At 36.4% G+C, this 16,808-nt stretch overlaps 1 protein-coding gene across 3 annotated transcripts; it reads left to right on the forward strand.

The window, feature by feature from the left end:
- Positions 1-1,029: 1,029 nt before the first annotated feature.
- Positions 1,030-15,295, forward strand: LOC6640471 (zwei Ig domain protein zig-8). 3 transcript variants are annotated; one of them, XM_023182114.2, is made up of 8 exons: positions 1,030-1,743; positions 8,825-8,949; positions 9,709-9,798; positions 11,655-11,822; positions 13,312-13,446; positions 13,527-13,740; positions 14,752-14,863; positions 14,952-15,295. In XM_023182114.2, exons 1-8 carry the CDS (start codon positions 1,647-1,649, stop codon positions 14,968-14,970), a joined length of 960 nt encoding a protein of 319 aa, XP_023037882.1. In that variant the 5' UTR covers positions 1,030-1,646; the 3' UTR covers positions 14,971-15,295. The 3 variants fall into 3 exon arrangements, with proteins under 3 accessions (XP_023037882.1, XP_023037883.1, XP_002063128.2); XM_023182115.2 differs by having other exon boundaries at positions 9,709-9,789; XM_002063092.4 differs by having other exon boundaries at positions 9,712-9,798.
- The last annotated feature ends 1,513 nt before the right edge of the window (positions 15,296-16,808 follow it).

Raw genomic sequence — 16,808 nt, forward strand, 5'->3', positions numbered from 1 at the left:
TTTTTTGTTGACCAAGTCACCATTTTTGAATACCCTGTAAGAGTAGAGTAAAAGAATCTAAGACTTTTAAAGACCAAACTGATCTTGTTCTTTCTGAAATCTGTTACTCCTTGAGATTTTCTACTTTTTTACTTCCCTTGCTTCTAGGGTATCGCAAAGTCAACGCATTAAAATGAACATTTCTTTTTTGTTGGTTTGTTTTTGCAACATAAAAATCTAAATAAAGTCAGTCACGCGTTTAGAAAAATAAACCAAATATACAAAAGAAAAAAAGCAAGGGAAAATTTATGAAAAACAACAACCGCAAGAGAGCTAGAGAATTAAGTTAGCTAGAAATTTGTTGGACATACTCGTATTCATTGGGGCTGACCATGACGAGAGCGTTTTGCATAATATCCTCGCGTTTAGACCGCTCTCTTGCCTCTTGAGCTGACCTATAAATAATGTGGCAAATTTAGCTCTGGTATAATAAATAAATTTCATTTTATATGCAAATGAATTAGACAACGAACAGACAAGTACAGTGAAATGAGAATCAAATAAGAGACTCTTAATAAAAAGAATTTACCACAAAACAAATTGATTTGAAATGTTAAGATATGTATATATTTAAATATTTATGAACTTATGTGGCTTCTCCATTGCAGATCTCTCTCAAAGGACATTAACGATTAGAGACCATTCATCATCGGAGCGAGAAAGAGCAACAACACCGGAAGGAAGCAAAAAAAAAACAAAAAACATAGCCACTACAGCAAATTGAATGTAATTTCATAAAAAGCGAGTGTTAATTTTTTTTTTGTGTTTTACTCTGCTTGCCATACGAGTGAGAACACGAGGAAAGAACGTGGCTTAATGTGCTAATGCTTCGCGCAGTGACATGAAAAATGATGGAAAACATGCATGAAGTTTTGCCATCGCAACAAACAAACAACAAGAACAACAACAACATCACACCATCAGCAACCAACTAGCCAAGTTCTGAGCAACAAAAAAAACGAAAGAAAAGAAAAGAAACCAACAAAAAAATACAAAGAAGAAACGACGAAAAGAAAAGAAAAGTTCAGAAAGGAAAAGAAAAGCAGCTGTGGCAAGTGCCAAGAAGGAGAGTGAAAATTATTCGGTGAGGAGCTGAAAACGCATTGACAGGCGGCTACATAACAATAGCTAAAGGCAACGCCTTGGAGCAACAAGAACAACAGCAATAACAACAAGAGGAGGCAGCAAAAAATAAAGTGGCAACACTGCATCATTTATCAACGCATCATAGCTGAGAGGCACCCAGGCAGACATATGTACGCTCCAAGCTCTGAAAGGATCCAGCGTGTTCATTCAAAAAGCCATTAACCCTAATAAGCAACAGCCCATATAATAGTAACCACTCCAGTCTTCAACACGATTTCTTAGAATAGTGCATCGACGTGCCGCTGCAGCTGTTGCTGCTCCTGCTGCTGCTGCTGATGCTAATGCTAATGCCGAGGCTGATGCCACTGATGTTGCTGTTGCCCCTGTTGCTGTCGCATTGTGTGCGATTGTAGGAGAAAACGTGTTGAGCTACAACATCACAACAAGAGCCATTGAGCTAGATAGGAGATAGGAGTGAGAGTAGAAGAGAAGAAGAAGCCACCACCACCAACACAGAAATAATGCCGCCACGACTGCTGCCCCCCATGCATTTGATGGAACTGCGGATCCTGCTGCTTTGCCTGCCAACATTGCTGCTGGCCACCACTTTGGAGCCAGGTGCGTATACGTAATACTACTATTGCTCCTTCCTCTTCCTTACACTTTCTTACCTATTCCCCTTAGTTTCACTTTCTCACCAAGCTTTGGTGGTAGGGCATCGAATTTAATTAAGGCCATTGCAGGGAGCAAAAGGAGAAGGCTTAACTTCGAGTGCTAAGTAAATTAAAACGAAATTTATGCCTCTCCACCTGAAAGTATGCAGCAGTTTATTTTGTTTTAATATTTGCATAAAGCCAACAAATCGTTTCAAGCGCGGAACAGAGAAATAGAGAGAGAGAAAGAACGAAAGATAGACCAAAGTATAAATAACTGATAGAGATGGAGATAGAGAGAAAAGCTCGAGCCTACAATTAATGCTAAACTTTGCCAATTTACGGATTTATTATGCTAGAAAATTTTATTATCAACGTAACATTAAATATTCCACAGTTTTAGAGCTCTCTCCACGCACTTTACTCCCTCTTTCTCTCTTTCTCTATCTATCTCTCTACCTTTGTCTAAGCGAGCTGCTAAGTATGCACCTGCGGCTAAAACTTTCACTCGAAAAATATTTTCATTAATAAGAAAAGCAACCGACCAGCGAATGAGCGAACGAAGAGCGTGGAAACAATGGCAAAGACTTTGAGAAATTGTTTAAGATAGGAATACATTTTAATGTTTGCAATTCATTTTGTAAATGGAATGCAGAACAATATCAACAGCAAGAGCAACGACAACGAAAACGAAGAGAATGAAGTAAAAAAGAAGAATTCAACGCTAAACTAAGCAAGTGAAATGAAAAACACATAAACGAGACAAAAGCGAAACATGATGAAAAATTTTGCATTAAATCTAGTCTCCCTTTTCAAAATACCCTAAAGATCTAGTATTTTTTCGTACTTTTAGTCAGTTGTAATTAAAAATTTATGGATTAATAGTTGAAAATGTGAGAAATTAAATTGATTGCTGTAGAATAGTATGAAAATTTAGTTTGCGAAACGAAATTTTACAAAGTTCTGTGGATCAAATATTGAAGTAAAGACAATGTAAACAAAAAGTTATAAATTTGTCAAAAACGACAACAACGTTTCCAGCCTATTGCATACTTTGGGGGGAAAAGTTCGACCTTGATCCGCCTATGATAATTATATAGATAGAAGCATGAATTTTGGCGATTCTTTATGTCTGAGGGTTGCAGATGTTGATATTAATTCCGCGGATGATCTTTTGGACAGAGCAAAAGAAGGGATACAAATCTAGGTACTTACATCCAATTAATTATAATTGCAAAAGATAAGGATTCAAAATAATAATTAATGATTTTCCAACCAGTCAGACATTTGCATACCCTTCTACAAAATGGCAAGCAGGGTATGTTAAAAGCTATAGAAATAGAATAAGGCGAAGCAAACTTTTAGCAATTATCTCTAGGCACAGGTAAACAATTTAAAGCTTGGCCAATTGTTTAGTAAACAATTATTATTAATTTTTCATCAGCGTGTAAGTTGGGTTGTGGTACTTTCCGGTTTTTGTTGTTTTTTACGGTGTTTTTTGTTGTTTTTTTTTCGTGTGTTTTGACCTTTTGCTAATTTGCACGCCTAAAAGCAGACCACACCCAGCTCTACTTGCTATCGCTGGCATTCCTCCTCTCGCTGAATATGAGTGTTTCGCTGTGTGTGTGTGTGTTCGCGTCACGTATACGCATCGTTAGCCCGTCTAAGTTATGGCCAACACGTAACATTCACAAATAATAAGGATAATGAAAAATACACAGGGGAGAGATTAGCGTTAGAGGGCACAACCCACCTTCTTCATGTTGTTGTTGTTGTTATTGTTGTAGTTGTTGCTGCCCTTGTGGCTTTGGTTTTGACCTAAAAGAACCACCATACACAAATACATAGGGAGAGTAAGAGAGCCCTTACTGCTATTGCCTGGCACTGCTCTGGGGCTGGCCCAAACGCGTTACGCATAAATTATCCACAAAAGCCGCCAACAACGACGACACCTTATCGAAGAGTCCTCGTGGTCTGCTCATTACGTCGCAGACTCTTTCTACTCCTCCTCTGTTAAGCCAAAATAAAAAAAAAAACACACAAAAAATGAAAAGGCAGCATCGAATGAAGGTGGCGGCGTATTATATAGAATGGGTATGCCAGCTCGCGTGACAGCGCAAAAATTGAAAATTTATTGCGACGCCTCCACCTTGTGGCGGCTGGCTGGCAAATCTTTTTGTCAGAGTGGCAAGTAACGGCGAAAAAAAAAAGTTTTTGTAAATTGACTTTTAAAGTGCGTGTGCATGGTGGGCACGGGGAAATGAGTGAAAACAAGTCTCGGTTAATACTTCGCGTGGCGTTGTGCGAGGGGCCTGAGCATTAAGAGGCGGGCAAATTGATATAAGAAAATAGCAATGCGTAAATATTTTAAGACAATTTTCAAGCAAAAGTAACCAAAAATCTAAAGGTAACATGACAATGCTGTAAATTCACACACACACACACACACACACACACACACACATAATCTGTATCTCTCTTTTGCTCACTCCCTTTTCCTAAGTGTAATTGAACTTGTTGATAGGTTTAGGTACAACTCTCACTGATTGATTCACGTATTTTTTTTCTCCTAGAATATTCTTAAATTTAGTCTAACCAAGTTAGTTTCACCTAGTCTCAATTTCTCTCTCCCTTTTCTTCTTGCTTTTGCCTTTGCCTCAAGGCCACACACACACAAAGTGACAATTTTGCAATTTTACATGTTTTTTTTCGCCTGCTTTCTTTTACTTTAGCTGCTTCTTCACCACTTTCTCCTTTTTCTTGCTGTTTCTTTGGTAGCTGGTTTAAGCCATTTTGCAAATTTGCTTAGTGGTTTTAAAATTAAGCTCATGCTATGTATGAGTATGAGTTTTTTCTGTTGTATGGGAATACGTAAGGTTAGGAGCGCGATCTTTTTGGCTCAGGTTATGGATAGAGGGTACGCGATGCGATGCGATACGAAAGGAGAGTTAGTGTTGGGGCAGGCATGGGAGAGGGGAGCTTAAAAAGTGCTTAGCACTGGGAGCCAAAGCACAGGGCGTCAACTTAAGCAGCTTTCCGGCTTAACACTCGCAGCCAGAAGCAGAACCAGAGCCAAACCCAGACAATGCCAACATATTGAGAGGGCATTAAAATATTACGCATACGCCCCATGTGGATGACGGAGATGGGAAATGGCAGTCAGAGAGAGAGACAGAGAGGTTAACAAAAAGCCAGACGACATGGAGACAAAGACAAAGAGACCAAGTGAGATATATTGAGTGTGGAAGCAAAAGAGAGAGAGACAAAGTCGGAGATAGATAAATAATAATTTGAAACATGACAAGTGCACACAACAACTACAGTTGAAAGACGATGATGCAGAAGTGGTAGTGGTATGGGGCCCGTAGGAGGATTGTTAAATTCCGATGTCGTGACTTTGACTCATACAACTTAAACGCTCCGACTGAGAAGATTGAGAAGAAATATTTATTATTAATAATAAACATGCGAGCATGCCAGCCGCACTTGCTGACTTCATTATTTATCGCTTTTCAGTGTGGCAAGTAAGATGACTAGGGGATGGTCAAAGGGCAGGGCCCAGCAGGGCCGGGCAGAGTGCGGGGGTCAAATGTGGAATGAAAAATGCGATGAACGAAACGGGAAAACTTATAGCCGGCGTTTTTGCTACTTTTTGTTGAGGCATCCGGTGGTTGGATGAATGGGTGGCGACGGCGTCTGGGAGGCCTCAATTTCTTTGGGTTTTTTTTTTCTGTTGTGTTCATACTACTGTTTTGCCCATTTCTATTGCTTTTTGCTCAAGTTTTATTACAGTTGCCTACTTTCAGGCATAATATAATTCACACGCCTAAGCCGCAGGCAGCTGACATGCGCACGTACTGAACGAAACGCGTATGTAAGTAGTAGTAGGCCGAAGACGAAAAGAAATGGAAGGCAAGAAAAAAAAAGAAAGAAAGAAAGGCAAACGCAAACGCACAGGATGCGCGACTTTAGCCATTTTATTAGCAGTGCGTGTTTTTTCACTATTATCGCGTATCCACACCCACGCTACCCCATCCCTGCCCCCTACCCAAGTATTAACTGCTCTCTAGAATCATATTGCTCAGGGGGGAGGGAGGAAAGAGGGGTGTGATTACCACTTGACCTTAGAATAGCTAAAACTGACGGCTGGTTCATCGTTCGTTTGGCTTTGTGTCTAAGTCGAAGAGAGCATTTACATTCCTCTTAACATGCGCAATATATTTCAGCTTGTCCTAGTCTAGGTCTTTATGTCTCTGTATGTGTGTGTGTGTGTATATGAGCCTGTCATGCATACAAATGCAAAGATAAATATATAAATATATCAACAATTTATATATATATGTTTCTCGGCCAACAAAATCGACCTGACCCTTCATAAAGTCGACTCGAGTCGACTTCAAAAGCCGAATTGAGTGGCATTGTCCTTCTCTTATTATTAATAGGCTGACAGTATTGTGTGCCTGTTTTTAATATGCGGCAAATGAAATATATGTATAGATGTGTATGTGTATGTGTGCATGTGTTTGTATTGTATTTACATGAACAAATTTAAAATCAATGCAGTGTGACCAAGCGAACTTTTTTGACGTCACTGAGCCAAGGCGGGCTAAATACAATACACATAAATTACATTGGCGCTAACAAAGGAAGATATCCTTGTATCTCAGTGTTTTGTGTGTGTGTGTGTGTGTGTGGTATGGCAAACAAGATACAAATACAAGTGCAGCGAACATACACACACACGTAGATACTGGCACACAGACATTGCATATACGCACATGCCTAAAGTATGAACTATAAAAATTTACGAGGCAATAAAACTGTGAGCTCGCTTCGCTGTGTTTTATAGCGCTTACTGGGGGCAGGGGGAAGAAAGGGCGGGGTCGGTGGTAGGGACTCTTCTACTGACAACGACATTGCGCATTTGTATGTTTCTTCTTCAACGATTTTTTTTCGCTATTTTTCTTCTTTTTTTTGCTTATTCCGTATGTGTGTGCCTCACAACAAATTGGCAAATTCTTGTTGCCGCGGCTCATGTGAGTCGCTTCAAAGTTTGCCTGATTGATTGCTATTTCCCCGTGTAGGTAAGACCAGGTTACATCTCTCTCTCTTTCGCTCTAACATTTTTTTTTCTCTCTGCACACTTTGTTAGTTACTTAAATTTCAGTAGCTTAAGCTCATAAACGTGCAGCTTCATTTAATGTGTAAAAGACGAGATGGAGCAGAGCAACCAATTGGTAGCCCATGGCCATGAAACTTACCTCAATAAAAGTGCAAAGATTGTAGTTGTAGGCTCAGACTGATTGAAATTATATTAGAAAATTAAAGAAAACATACAAAGAACTTCCTAGTGGAGTCAAGAGGGGCAAGAAAGAAAACAAATTAGGCTGCAGAAAAAAAACTTCCTTTTGGGCATATACATATGTAGCAGTTCCTAAAATCTAGAAAAAATTATTTAATTATTAGTTTCATTTTAATTATAAATCTGTAAAAATGTTTATCATTGTATAAACTCCGTACTTTTGCAAATAAAATCAGTTTATATTTTGAATTCAATGAATGAAGACTGGGTTTTTAAGTTGTAGTTCTAAATTCCCTATTCACACTTTATTAAATTTAATCATTAACTGTCGTATTTTTGAATTTTATAAACCTTTTAATTCAAGTTTAGGAAAGAGAATTAACAGACCTAAGGTAATAAGAATATAATAACAGAATTTTTATTCTATATACACGAATTGATTTCAAAATCAAAATAAAGATGGAACTTCCATTGTTATTTTTCTAAAGTGAGAGTCTTCAAAAAATTGACTCAGCAAAAATCCTTTTGCTTGTATTGTTTGGCTCGTTACCCTTAATGTAAGAAGATTTTAAAAGGGTTTACTTTAATGAAATGAAAGTACTAAAATTAAAAATAGTTCCAGATTGAAGTAGTTGGCCTTATACGAATTTTACCTCCAAGGGAAATACATTGATAAATGCTTAAATCCCCCCATTAATTCACATAATGTTATTATATGTTTGTGGGCAATAATATATTAAATAAAGATTGCATATCATGTGATTCTATTCTACTTCGAACATTAATTAAAAATGGAAAATCGAATATGGTATAGCCACAAAACTAGCGTTCATAGAATTGAAAAATAAATTTCTTTGAATGTTAAGCATTTAAATTTAAATTTAATAGCACTGCTTTTTATAGATACTTTTGCAAAAAGCAATTTGTAAATTCTTGACCCAAATTTTATGTCTACAAATCAAGCTTGAAAGATTCCGGCTACTGTTTGGTAATGAAATTTGTTGTATACGTATTTCTAAGTGCTTATTAAAAGAACCAATGAATGTTTGTTATAGTTTATTGATTTTGCGTTCGAATTTCTCTAACAGTAAAAGAAAAAGGTATAAAAGAAGATTGAATGCTTGTGGAAATTTCCTTAGACCGAAAGTAAAATGAAACAAAGGCGGCGGAAACTCGTAAACATTTAAATTTCAATTCAATTTCCTATTGCGTGTGACAAGAATAAACACAAAAATAGACACAACATATAAAATGATAATGGTGTTAGTATAGATGTATGTGTGTGTGTCTCTTCCTGTCTGTCTGTGTGTGTATGTAAGTGGGCTATGTGTGTTTGTATTTGTGTGTTTAACAAGCGTTGAAATCAATAAATGCCATGTAGCGGCAATAATCATAAATAACACGCTGGGCTTGGTGGACGTCAATCAAATACTTTATTATTTCAACAGGCTTAGATTTTTAGGTAGACAAAAGGAAGGGCAAGACCAAGAAAACAATGAATAAGATGTGGAGAAGGGGTAGAGAGTCTCTGCTGTTCATGGCAGTTTATAGCAAGTTGAGTGTCAATCACATTTATTTGCAGTTCTCTTTCATTGGCAATTCGATTGGTTTCAGCTGATTGCAGTGGCCAATCTTAACCTTAATACGATTTACAATTGCACTTTGCCCCTATTCCGATTCACTTATCGTTTCTTATTGTCTTTCTCGGGCTGCCTTCTTATTTTATTTTTGTCTTTTATTTCAGATCAAAAGTCAATACTCACAGATAACGATTGGAAGAAACTATGGATGCGCGGCGGTATAAATGCCGATTCAAAATTGGATAATAATCTCGACTCGAGCGACAGTCCAATGTTCGAAGACAGTGAGGTAAGTTGACCAGATGTCAGCTTCATTTTAAATAGAAATTCAAATTGAATTGAAACTGTACGGTAACTTGGGTTTTTGGAGAATCGACTGGACTTGTGCTACTTTATGTCATCAGACAAATTGATGAAGTATGGCAGTGTCAGCTTAAAAATAGTTTTCACTTTCTGCCCGTCAATATGCTAATTTGATGAGACGAAAAATGCAGCAGGCATTAGTCTAAGGGAAAAAAACCAATGGAAGGAAGAAGGGCAAAGAAATGCACTACAGGATAATGCCAGATAAGGGCTAATTACCATGAAACATGAAGACGAAACGTAAATGCGAACGCGAAGGCCATAGCAAACGCGCTCTAGTCCGGACTAATTAATCTTTAGTGCTTATTTATATTTCATTCGCTGCCCTGGCTTCGAATCTAATTATCCAAATAGCAGGCACGCCACAACCACCACAGGACCACCTCGAACTCCGTGCCAGTCACTTGTCTCTGTCGCCCCTTGCTCCAACTCCTCTTTCCCGTTTGTCTAGTTGATATCGAGCACATACTTACGATAGCTACTAGTTCATCCTAGGTCTGCTCGAGGTCCTTGCTTTCTCTGTTTTACTGACTAATTGAGCGACGTGGCAAACAGTGTGCCAGCGTCTCACTTCTTCCCCTAAAAAATGAACTTTTAACTTTTTGTCTTGTATTTTTCTTTTCTCTTCCTTTCTTGTTTTCTCTCTCTCCGTGTCTTTTTATTCATTTCATTTCTTTCAAAACAGCTGATGGCGCACAATACAACCGTCCAGCTTGGTGGCACCGCCTTTCTGGTCTGCAAAGTCTCCGGCGTGGATAGAGTGGGTGTAAATTGGGTTTGTTTTTCTCTTTTGTCTCTCTCTCTATCTATCTGTCAGTCTTCCTTTTATCTGTCTCTGTCTCTATATGTCCCTCTGCCACTCGTTTTTGTTCTCTCAGTTGTTTTAATTATCCATCCTCTTCTGTTGCAATGCTTATTATTATTCTGTTTCTCTTCGTTGCATATTTAGTTTCTCATTTTTGTTTAGAGTGTCTCTCCAAATTGAATTTTATTTCATTTCTATTCTAGATTCCATACCAAATTGTATGCATTTTCAGCTATATATGCATATTTCACAACCATTTTCCATTTACCATTTGCATTCTCATTTCTTTTAGCATGGCACGCAAAAGTCTAATTTGTTAACCAGCTATCACGAAATACACACACATACACACCCCATACACCCACCCACTAACACACACACCCTCAAAAATACAACATAGCAAAACAAAACTGAACAAGCGCTTAATTTGCAGTTGAAAAGCAAACGTTTTGGCTCCGAGTGAATGACATTTCTAACCATTTCTGATTGGTGATGTTAAAGTGGTCAGGGAGGGGGAGTAGCTAACAAGCAATTAAATGCCACAATGGAGGCACACGCAAGAGGTCGAAAAGAAAATGAAAATGTGATGAAATGTCTATTAACATTTTGGAACACATAACTCAAACACATTGAACCAATTTGTCAGCAAATGCTCCATAAAATTTTTGTTTTTTCTTATAAGCTTACTCAAGATTAACGAATAATAATTTATAAGATGTGATTACTAATTATAATTATTAATTATAAAGCTAACAGTTTTCTAAAATATCCTAAATTTAATTCTATTTTTCAAATAGGGCACAAATGATAATCACAGTAGAGTCGATAGAAAATTTGTTGATATTATCAATCCGTAGGGTTTGAGTTTAAGTTTACTACTTTTACTTTTGCTATGGTTTACCTAATGTCAGAGTCAATTTCACTAAAACTAATTAAGCATTATAACATAATAAAGTGAATAGAAGCAAACAAAACAATGCTGAATCCTAGACAACAAAAATTGGCAAGGAAACTGCATTTATAATTTAAGCAGCTTATATAATTATGTAACAAGATTTGGTTATTTTCTAAAGAGAATTTCAATGTATGACAAAAAGGACAAAAATAAGGAGGTAACAGATTTGTTGGAAGATTTTCCAAGGATGTTTTATGATGCATAAAAAATTGACTATATTTTGATACCTAAACATTTAGTTATCAGTTTTAGAAACATACCGAAAATATTTTGGGGAAAAACAAAAAACATTTCTTTTGTTTTGTCTAATGTTATAATTTGTTGTTAGTTACTGTTTTCTCTGCCATTTACTCGTGACGTCTACACAATGAAATTGTAATTAAATGTAATCCTTTTTTGTTCCACTTTTAAAAATAGTTTTATCCATAAGTAAGACCATGGTATAATTTATTTTTACACAAACTGCGGCAGCCGCAGTACCAATGGCAACAGCCAACAAACACCGAGAGCCGAGGCAATAGCAAAAGCAACATAAACCATAAACTCAGCATGGCAACCACAATGTGGTAGCGCTGGTGGTGGCAATGGCGACTGTTGTTGATGAGCTTTTTATAATCACCTCCTTTTTTCACACACACACACAGACAAACACGCGCACTCAGTCACACAAACACACACAGAATTTCATTCACACGCATACATACACACCCACGCACACAATATGTTTCGCTAATTGCATGGACATGTCATACACTCTTCGTGTTGTGTTATATTTCGTTGCCTACTTTTGTGCTGTTAGCTGGCAATTATGCTTAATAAATGAATGAAATGAACTTTATGCTGATATATTTAATACTTTCCTTGTACACAGAATCAGATTTCTTGGATACGCCGTCGGGACTGGCATATATTATCATCGGGTGCCCAACTCTATACAAATGATGAGCGTTTCGCGATACTCCATACGCCTGGCTCCAACATGTGGACGCTGCAGATAAAGTTTGTTCAGCGACGGGATCACGGCATGTACGAGTGCCAGGTAAGAAGAATGGGGTTTCGGGCCAGATGGTTTTGGGGCTCCCCCCCCCAGTATGGGAGGGGTGAAGGACCAACCAATGGACAAGTGGGTGATGGCGGCTTCACATACATGCATTCATGCATATTTTATGCATGCAGCGTGCGCAGTTGAAATAAACTAAAGTGCATTTGCATATATGTGTACGCTCGTTTGGTTACGCAATATTGAGGTTTTTGGGGCTTTCGTTCGTTTTTCGTTTGTTTTGCTCTGTGGATATTTTTATTCTTTTTTTTTTTGGTTTTTTGTTGGTTGGGTTTCGCTGATTTCATGTCACACGGGGATTTTTCTCCATGATTTAATTGTAATATGCAAATCAAGCCAAAGGAGTTCGATTTAAAAAAAAAAAAGAAACTCAACCACACAGAGCAACAAGAGGGGCAGAGAAACATATATATATAAAGAGAAAGACAAATGAACATATGGCATTGTCATTGGGAGATCAACTGGACATTGACAAATTTAGCCAGTGACTTGTAGGAAACATGGACGACAAAGAACGAAAGTCTACATATGAAGGAAAGGGCAACCAGCAACAAAGTTGAAACTTGGCTGCAATGGACACTTGACAGTAACTGTAACTCTGTTTGCATCACAAGTGCCATTCCGTGGAAGAACATTGGGGATTGAGGCTATCTCTCCAATAGCCTCTCCTCTCCTCATTTGTCTTACTTGAAACCTTTTTCCACTCTCCATCTCAAAAAAGCAAAAAAAAAAAATAAAAGAAAACGTAGCTTCAATTTCAAAATTGTTTGCATGCAATTTCAATATAAGAAGCCAGCCCACATACCAGTGAGTCACTCAGTCAGTCAGTTTACTCGTCCAACCGTCCGTCCATCCGTCCGTCTCTATGTCAGTCTGTCCGCACGTCTGTCTGTCCGCTTGTCCCTTCGTCCATCTCCGGAGCAACGAGCACTGCATGCAAATATGCCAAAATGATTATTTTCCTTTGGCATTGCTCTGCAATAGCTGCAAAAGTACCCAGTACCCACTAGCAGGAGTAGCAATTGCTAGTGCCTGCCGGATATTTGGTAACGTGTAGGAAGAGCAGCTTCGGAGCACTTTTCCACTTATATATACGTACATATAAATGTATATAGAAATGCTCCCCAAACCTCTCTTGGGGTGGGGATAACGTTTTTGTTTCATTTTTGCGTGCCAAATTGAAATTGTTTGATTTGCATTTCAATGAGAGGCGAGAGAGACAGAGAAAGCGAAAGCATCAGTAACCAGCAACATTTTTGGCATCGACTTTTGCTTTAGAGTTGGAAGTAGAGAGTTCAGTTTACTGATGCATTCAACATTCAAGTTGATTACGTATACGAATCGCACTCAATTGCCGCACTTCCATCTATACATCCATCTATCTCTCTATACATCCATCTATCTATCTCTATAACCATATATATCTCTCTTTCTATTGATAAAAAAAAAAACAAATACAAACAAACAGGTCTCCACACCAACTGGCATCATTTCGCACTTTGTGAATTTGCAAGTAGTTGTACCAGAGGCCTTCATCCTTGGCTCCGGTGAATTGCATGTCGACATGGGCTCAACAATCAATTTGGTTTGCATTATTGAAAAGGTAAACTGACTAAGAACCAGTGCAAAAGAACTTAAAATCCAAAGGGCAACAAATTTTTCTTTCAATTGCAATCCCCATAGAGTCCTACACCACCGCAGTATGTTTACTGGCAGAAAAACGATCGTCTGATCAACTATTATGATGCAAGACGAGATATATCGATTGAGACAACACCTGGTCCAAGAACCCAGAGTCGTTTGATAATACGCGAACCACAAATCACCGATTCGGGCAACTACACCTGCTCGGCCAGTAATACCGAACCAGCCAGCATTTATGTATTCGTATCAAAAGGTAAGTTTCATCTATCTAAAACGACAATTTGCAACAAACTAAACTCGAATATTAGAGATAAGAAAGTGTAAATGGAAATATGCAAATTTCTGCAGTCCTTCTGCCTGTCAGTTTATTTAAATGAAAATTAGAACCAAAAAGGACCATCAGATAACTTTAGGCCTTAGTCAACGTTTTGATACCCTTGCAAAAAAGTTTTAAGTTCGAGTTGACTTTTGAATAGTTTTCTTTTATTACTCATAAATTAATGGGGTTGTTTAGTTTAAAAATTTTGCTATTAATCATTAAATTATTAAAAAATATTTGTTTTAATCTAGTAGATCGAAACGGGAAAGTTAACGTATGGTTAAAAGTTGCTTAAGTAAGCCAACTAGAAAAAATTTACGTATTCTTTAAATTAGTTTTAAACCTTTTTCTAAGATTTGAACTCCTACGAAAATGATTGCTAGCAATACATTGTTGGATGATGCGTTTTCGAATTTTTTGTAGCTAAGTGATTTAATGGAAAATTAATAAAAATAGTTTTTTTTGTCTTAATCCTAACCAACTTAAACAAATATTGAAAAAAGAAAATACAAAATACTTCTGGGTGTTATTTTTTTTGATTTTACGCTATGTCTTTTGGTTGATTATATATACATTTCATATTAACTAATTTTTCGACATTTGAATTAGATTAAAGTCAAAATTTGAATACAAAAAACTATACATAAATTGCTGGGTGATATGAAACGTAAAATAATATTAACATCAGTTTAAGATATAAGAGTAAGTACTCAGTGTCCATAAGTTCTTAGTGGAAAGTCCACAGATATAAAGTCATTCCAATAAATGACCAACTCTTCTTATTATAAGGACACTTTACTTACGGTCGAAAATACTTTTCATTTCTGCCATTTTGAGGGTATCAAACTAGGGAATGGCAAATGACAATCTAGTTTGTGTTGCAGCTAAAATGCAAATGCAAAATGCTAAAAATATATATCTAACCATTGTTATTATGACTTGCAGGCGACAATATGGCGGCCATATCGCGACGCAAGACCTCCTCGGCTGATCGCCTGGCGCATATATTTAGGTCAATGCTGGCACCCTGCCTCTTGCTGAACACGGTTGTTGTGAGGTAAGTGAGATTAGACACAAATTGAAGCACATTTTTAGCAGCAGAAATGTAACAAATTCTTATCTAAATTCCTTCATTGCCAATTTAGACGTATTTTTCTCACCTAAGAACCTAAATACCGACACACATATATATAGTTCTATATATTAATTTAAAGAAGTTAAATGTGCAAAGCAAGTGAAATGACCGAGAAGCGATGAAATAAAAGAAGAGAGAGAACAAAATCCTATCTAAGCTATATTTCAATGTTAGTTCTTAAACCAAACAAAATCTAAAAACAAAAATCATTACAAAAATAATGGAAAAACCTAAAAAAAAAAAGAAACAGAAGCACATATTTAAGCTAAGCTCGGTTCAAGTGTAAAAAAAAAATCAAGTTAATTGAGTAAATCAATCAGAAAAACCAAAATATAGTATGTGTGTGTATGTATGCAAGGCATTTACATTAACTAATTAAACTTAAAAGAAATTCTAATAATTAAGTAAATTAGTTTAGATTGAAGTCACCCCCCTCCCCCAACCAACAAAGCCCTTGATCCATTCCCTTGATTATTATATGTACAGTAAGAGATATATATGTACTATATGTTTCATTTTGATACTTAAAATGTGTAAAAAAGAAAAACAAAAACAAAACATAAAACAAAGCCGTGTTGACTTTTAATTGTTATTAACTTTGATTTGCCGAGCAACAACCAATTCTATATATATAAATATATATATATATATTAGTTTGTGTGAACTGATTAAATCTAACCAAACTTTTGCTTGCAGAAAACCATTTTGCATACTAAGTAGACAATTTTCAGTCCATAAAAAAAACAAAATATTAAAACCAAAATGCATTAAAATGCTATTATAAAACTGTTACTAATTGCTAATTGATAACTAAAAGGATCAGAGACATATATATTGTAAGTATATGGACAAGAAAAAAAAACAAAAACCAAAAACCAACAAACGAAACACAAAAAAAGGGCAAGTCCAAACCGAAGAGAAGAGAAACCCCTCTATACACAGACATACACAACAAAAAAACCCATAATAATTAATTATGTTATTAAGTTTGTAAATAAATTTTTATTGCAAATGGCATGTCACACACAAACACACACCCATAGAGAAAGAAAATTAAATTAAATTCTGTAAATATATAAACAAGGCATACAACAAAAAAAAACTGACTGAAAAATGTGCAATGTTTCGAGGCTCGTAGGGAAAAACGGGATTAGCAACAAAATAAAATAAAAAAGGGTTCAGTATGCTTAACGGTTAAAGTCTGCCAATGACAGTATCAAGTGGTAATTAATTGCAGCAGCAACAGCAAAAGCAGCGCAGAGTCTTAGCCATAGGATAATTATTTACAGCAATCATTAGCCAAAAATCATGAAATGAGTAGCAATCCAAAGACAACTTTGGTGCACCGAAGTTTCTGTACCCTTGCAGTAGAAAACAACAAAAAAATATTTTGTAATTTTTGAATTTTTAGTTGCAATAAGTCAACGATCAATCAGTTATTTCAAAGAATGACTGAGGTAAATGAAAGGTGGATTAGTTTTTAGGTCAACTTTAACTTTGTCAAATATTTTTATTTATTTTTTCTTCTTATTTTAATAGATTAATTTATAGTTGTCCGTCTATTTTTATCACTCAAGTTGAACCACAAAAGATTGCATTACTCGCAAACAATATATTTTTGAAATTCATTCCAATAAATCGCAGAGTATTTTTTTTATAAAGCCTAAAAATCAGATACTGCAAGGATATAACCAAAGACAAAAACAAATACATAGTAGAGGCTTACTTTAAAATTGCAAAGAAATAAAAATAAACTGAAAGTTTTCTATTTTCATTCCATTTCCCTCGAACTTTTGATACACCTAACATAATACTGTAACGAAGAGCCAGAAAATTACCCGATTACCTATCGAACAGGTCGCCCATA

Source organism: Drosophila willistoni (assembly GCF_018902025.1).
Source record: "Drosophila willistoni isolate 14030-0811.24 chromosome 2L unlocalized genomic scaffold, UCI_dwil_1.1 Seg196, whole genome shotgun sequence".
Taxonomy (NCBI): domain Eukaryota; kingdom Metazoa; phylum Arthropoda; class Insecta; order Diptera; family Drosophilidae; genus Drosophila; species Drosophila willistoni.

Excerpts from the sequence above, each read along its gene's own strand:
- LOC6640471 (XM_023182114.2), top strand. The coding sequence starts at position 1,647 with ATGCCGCCACGACTGCTGCCCCCCATGCATTTGATGGAACTGCGGATC. Across the intron at positions 1,744-8,824 it reads GGCCACCACTTTGGAGCCAG|ATCAAAAGTCAATACTCACA; the intron begins GTGCGTATACGT and ends CTTTTATTTCAG. Across the intron at positions 9,799-11,654 it reads ATAGAGTGGGTGTAAATTGG|AATCAGATTTCTTGGATACG; the intron begins GTTTGTTTTTCT and ends CCTTGTACACAG.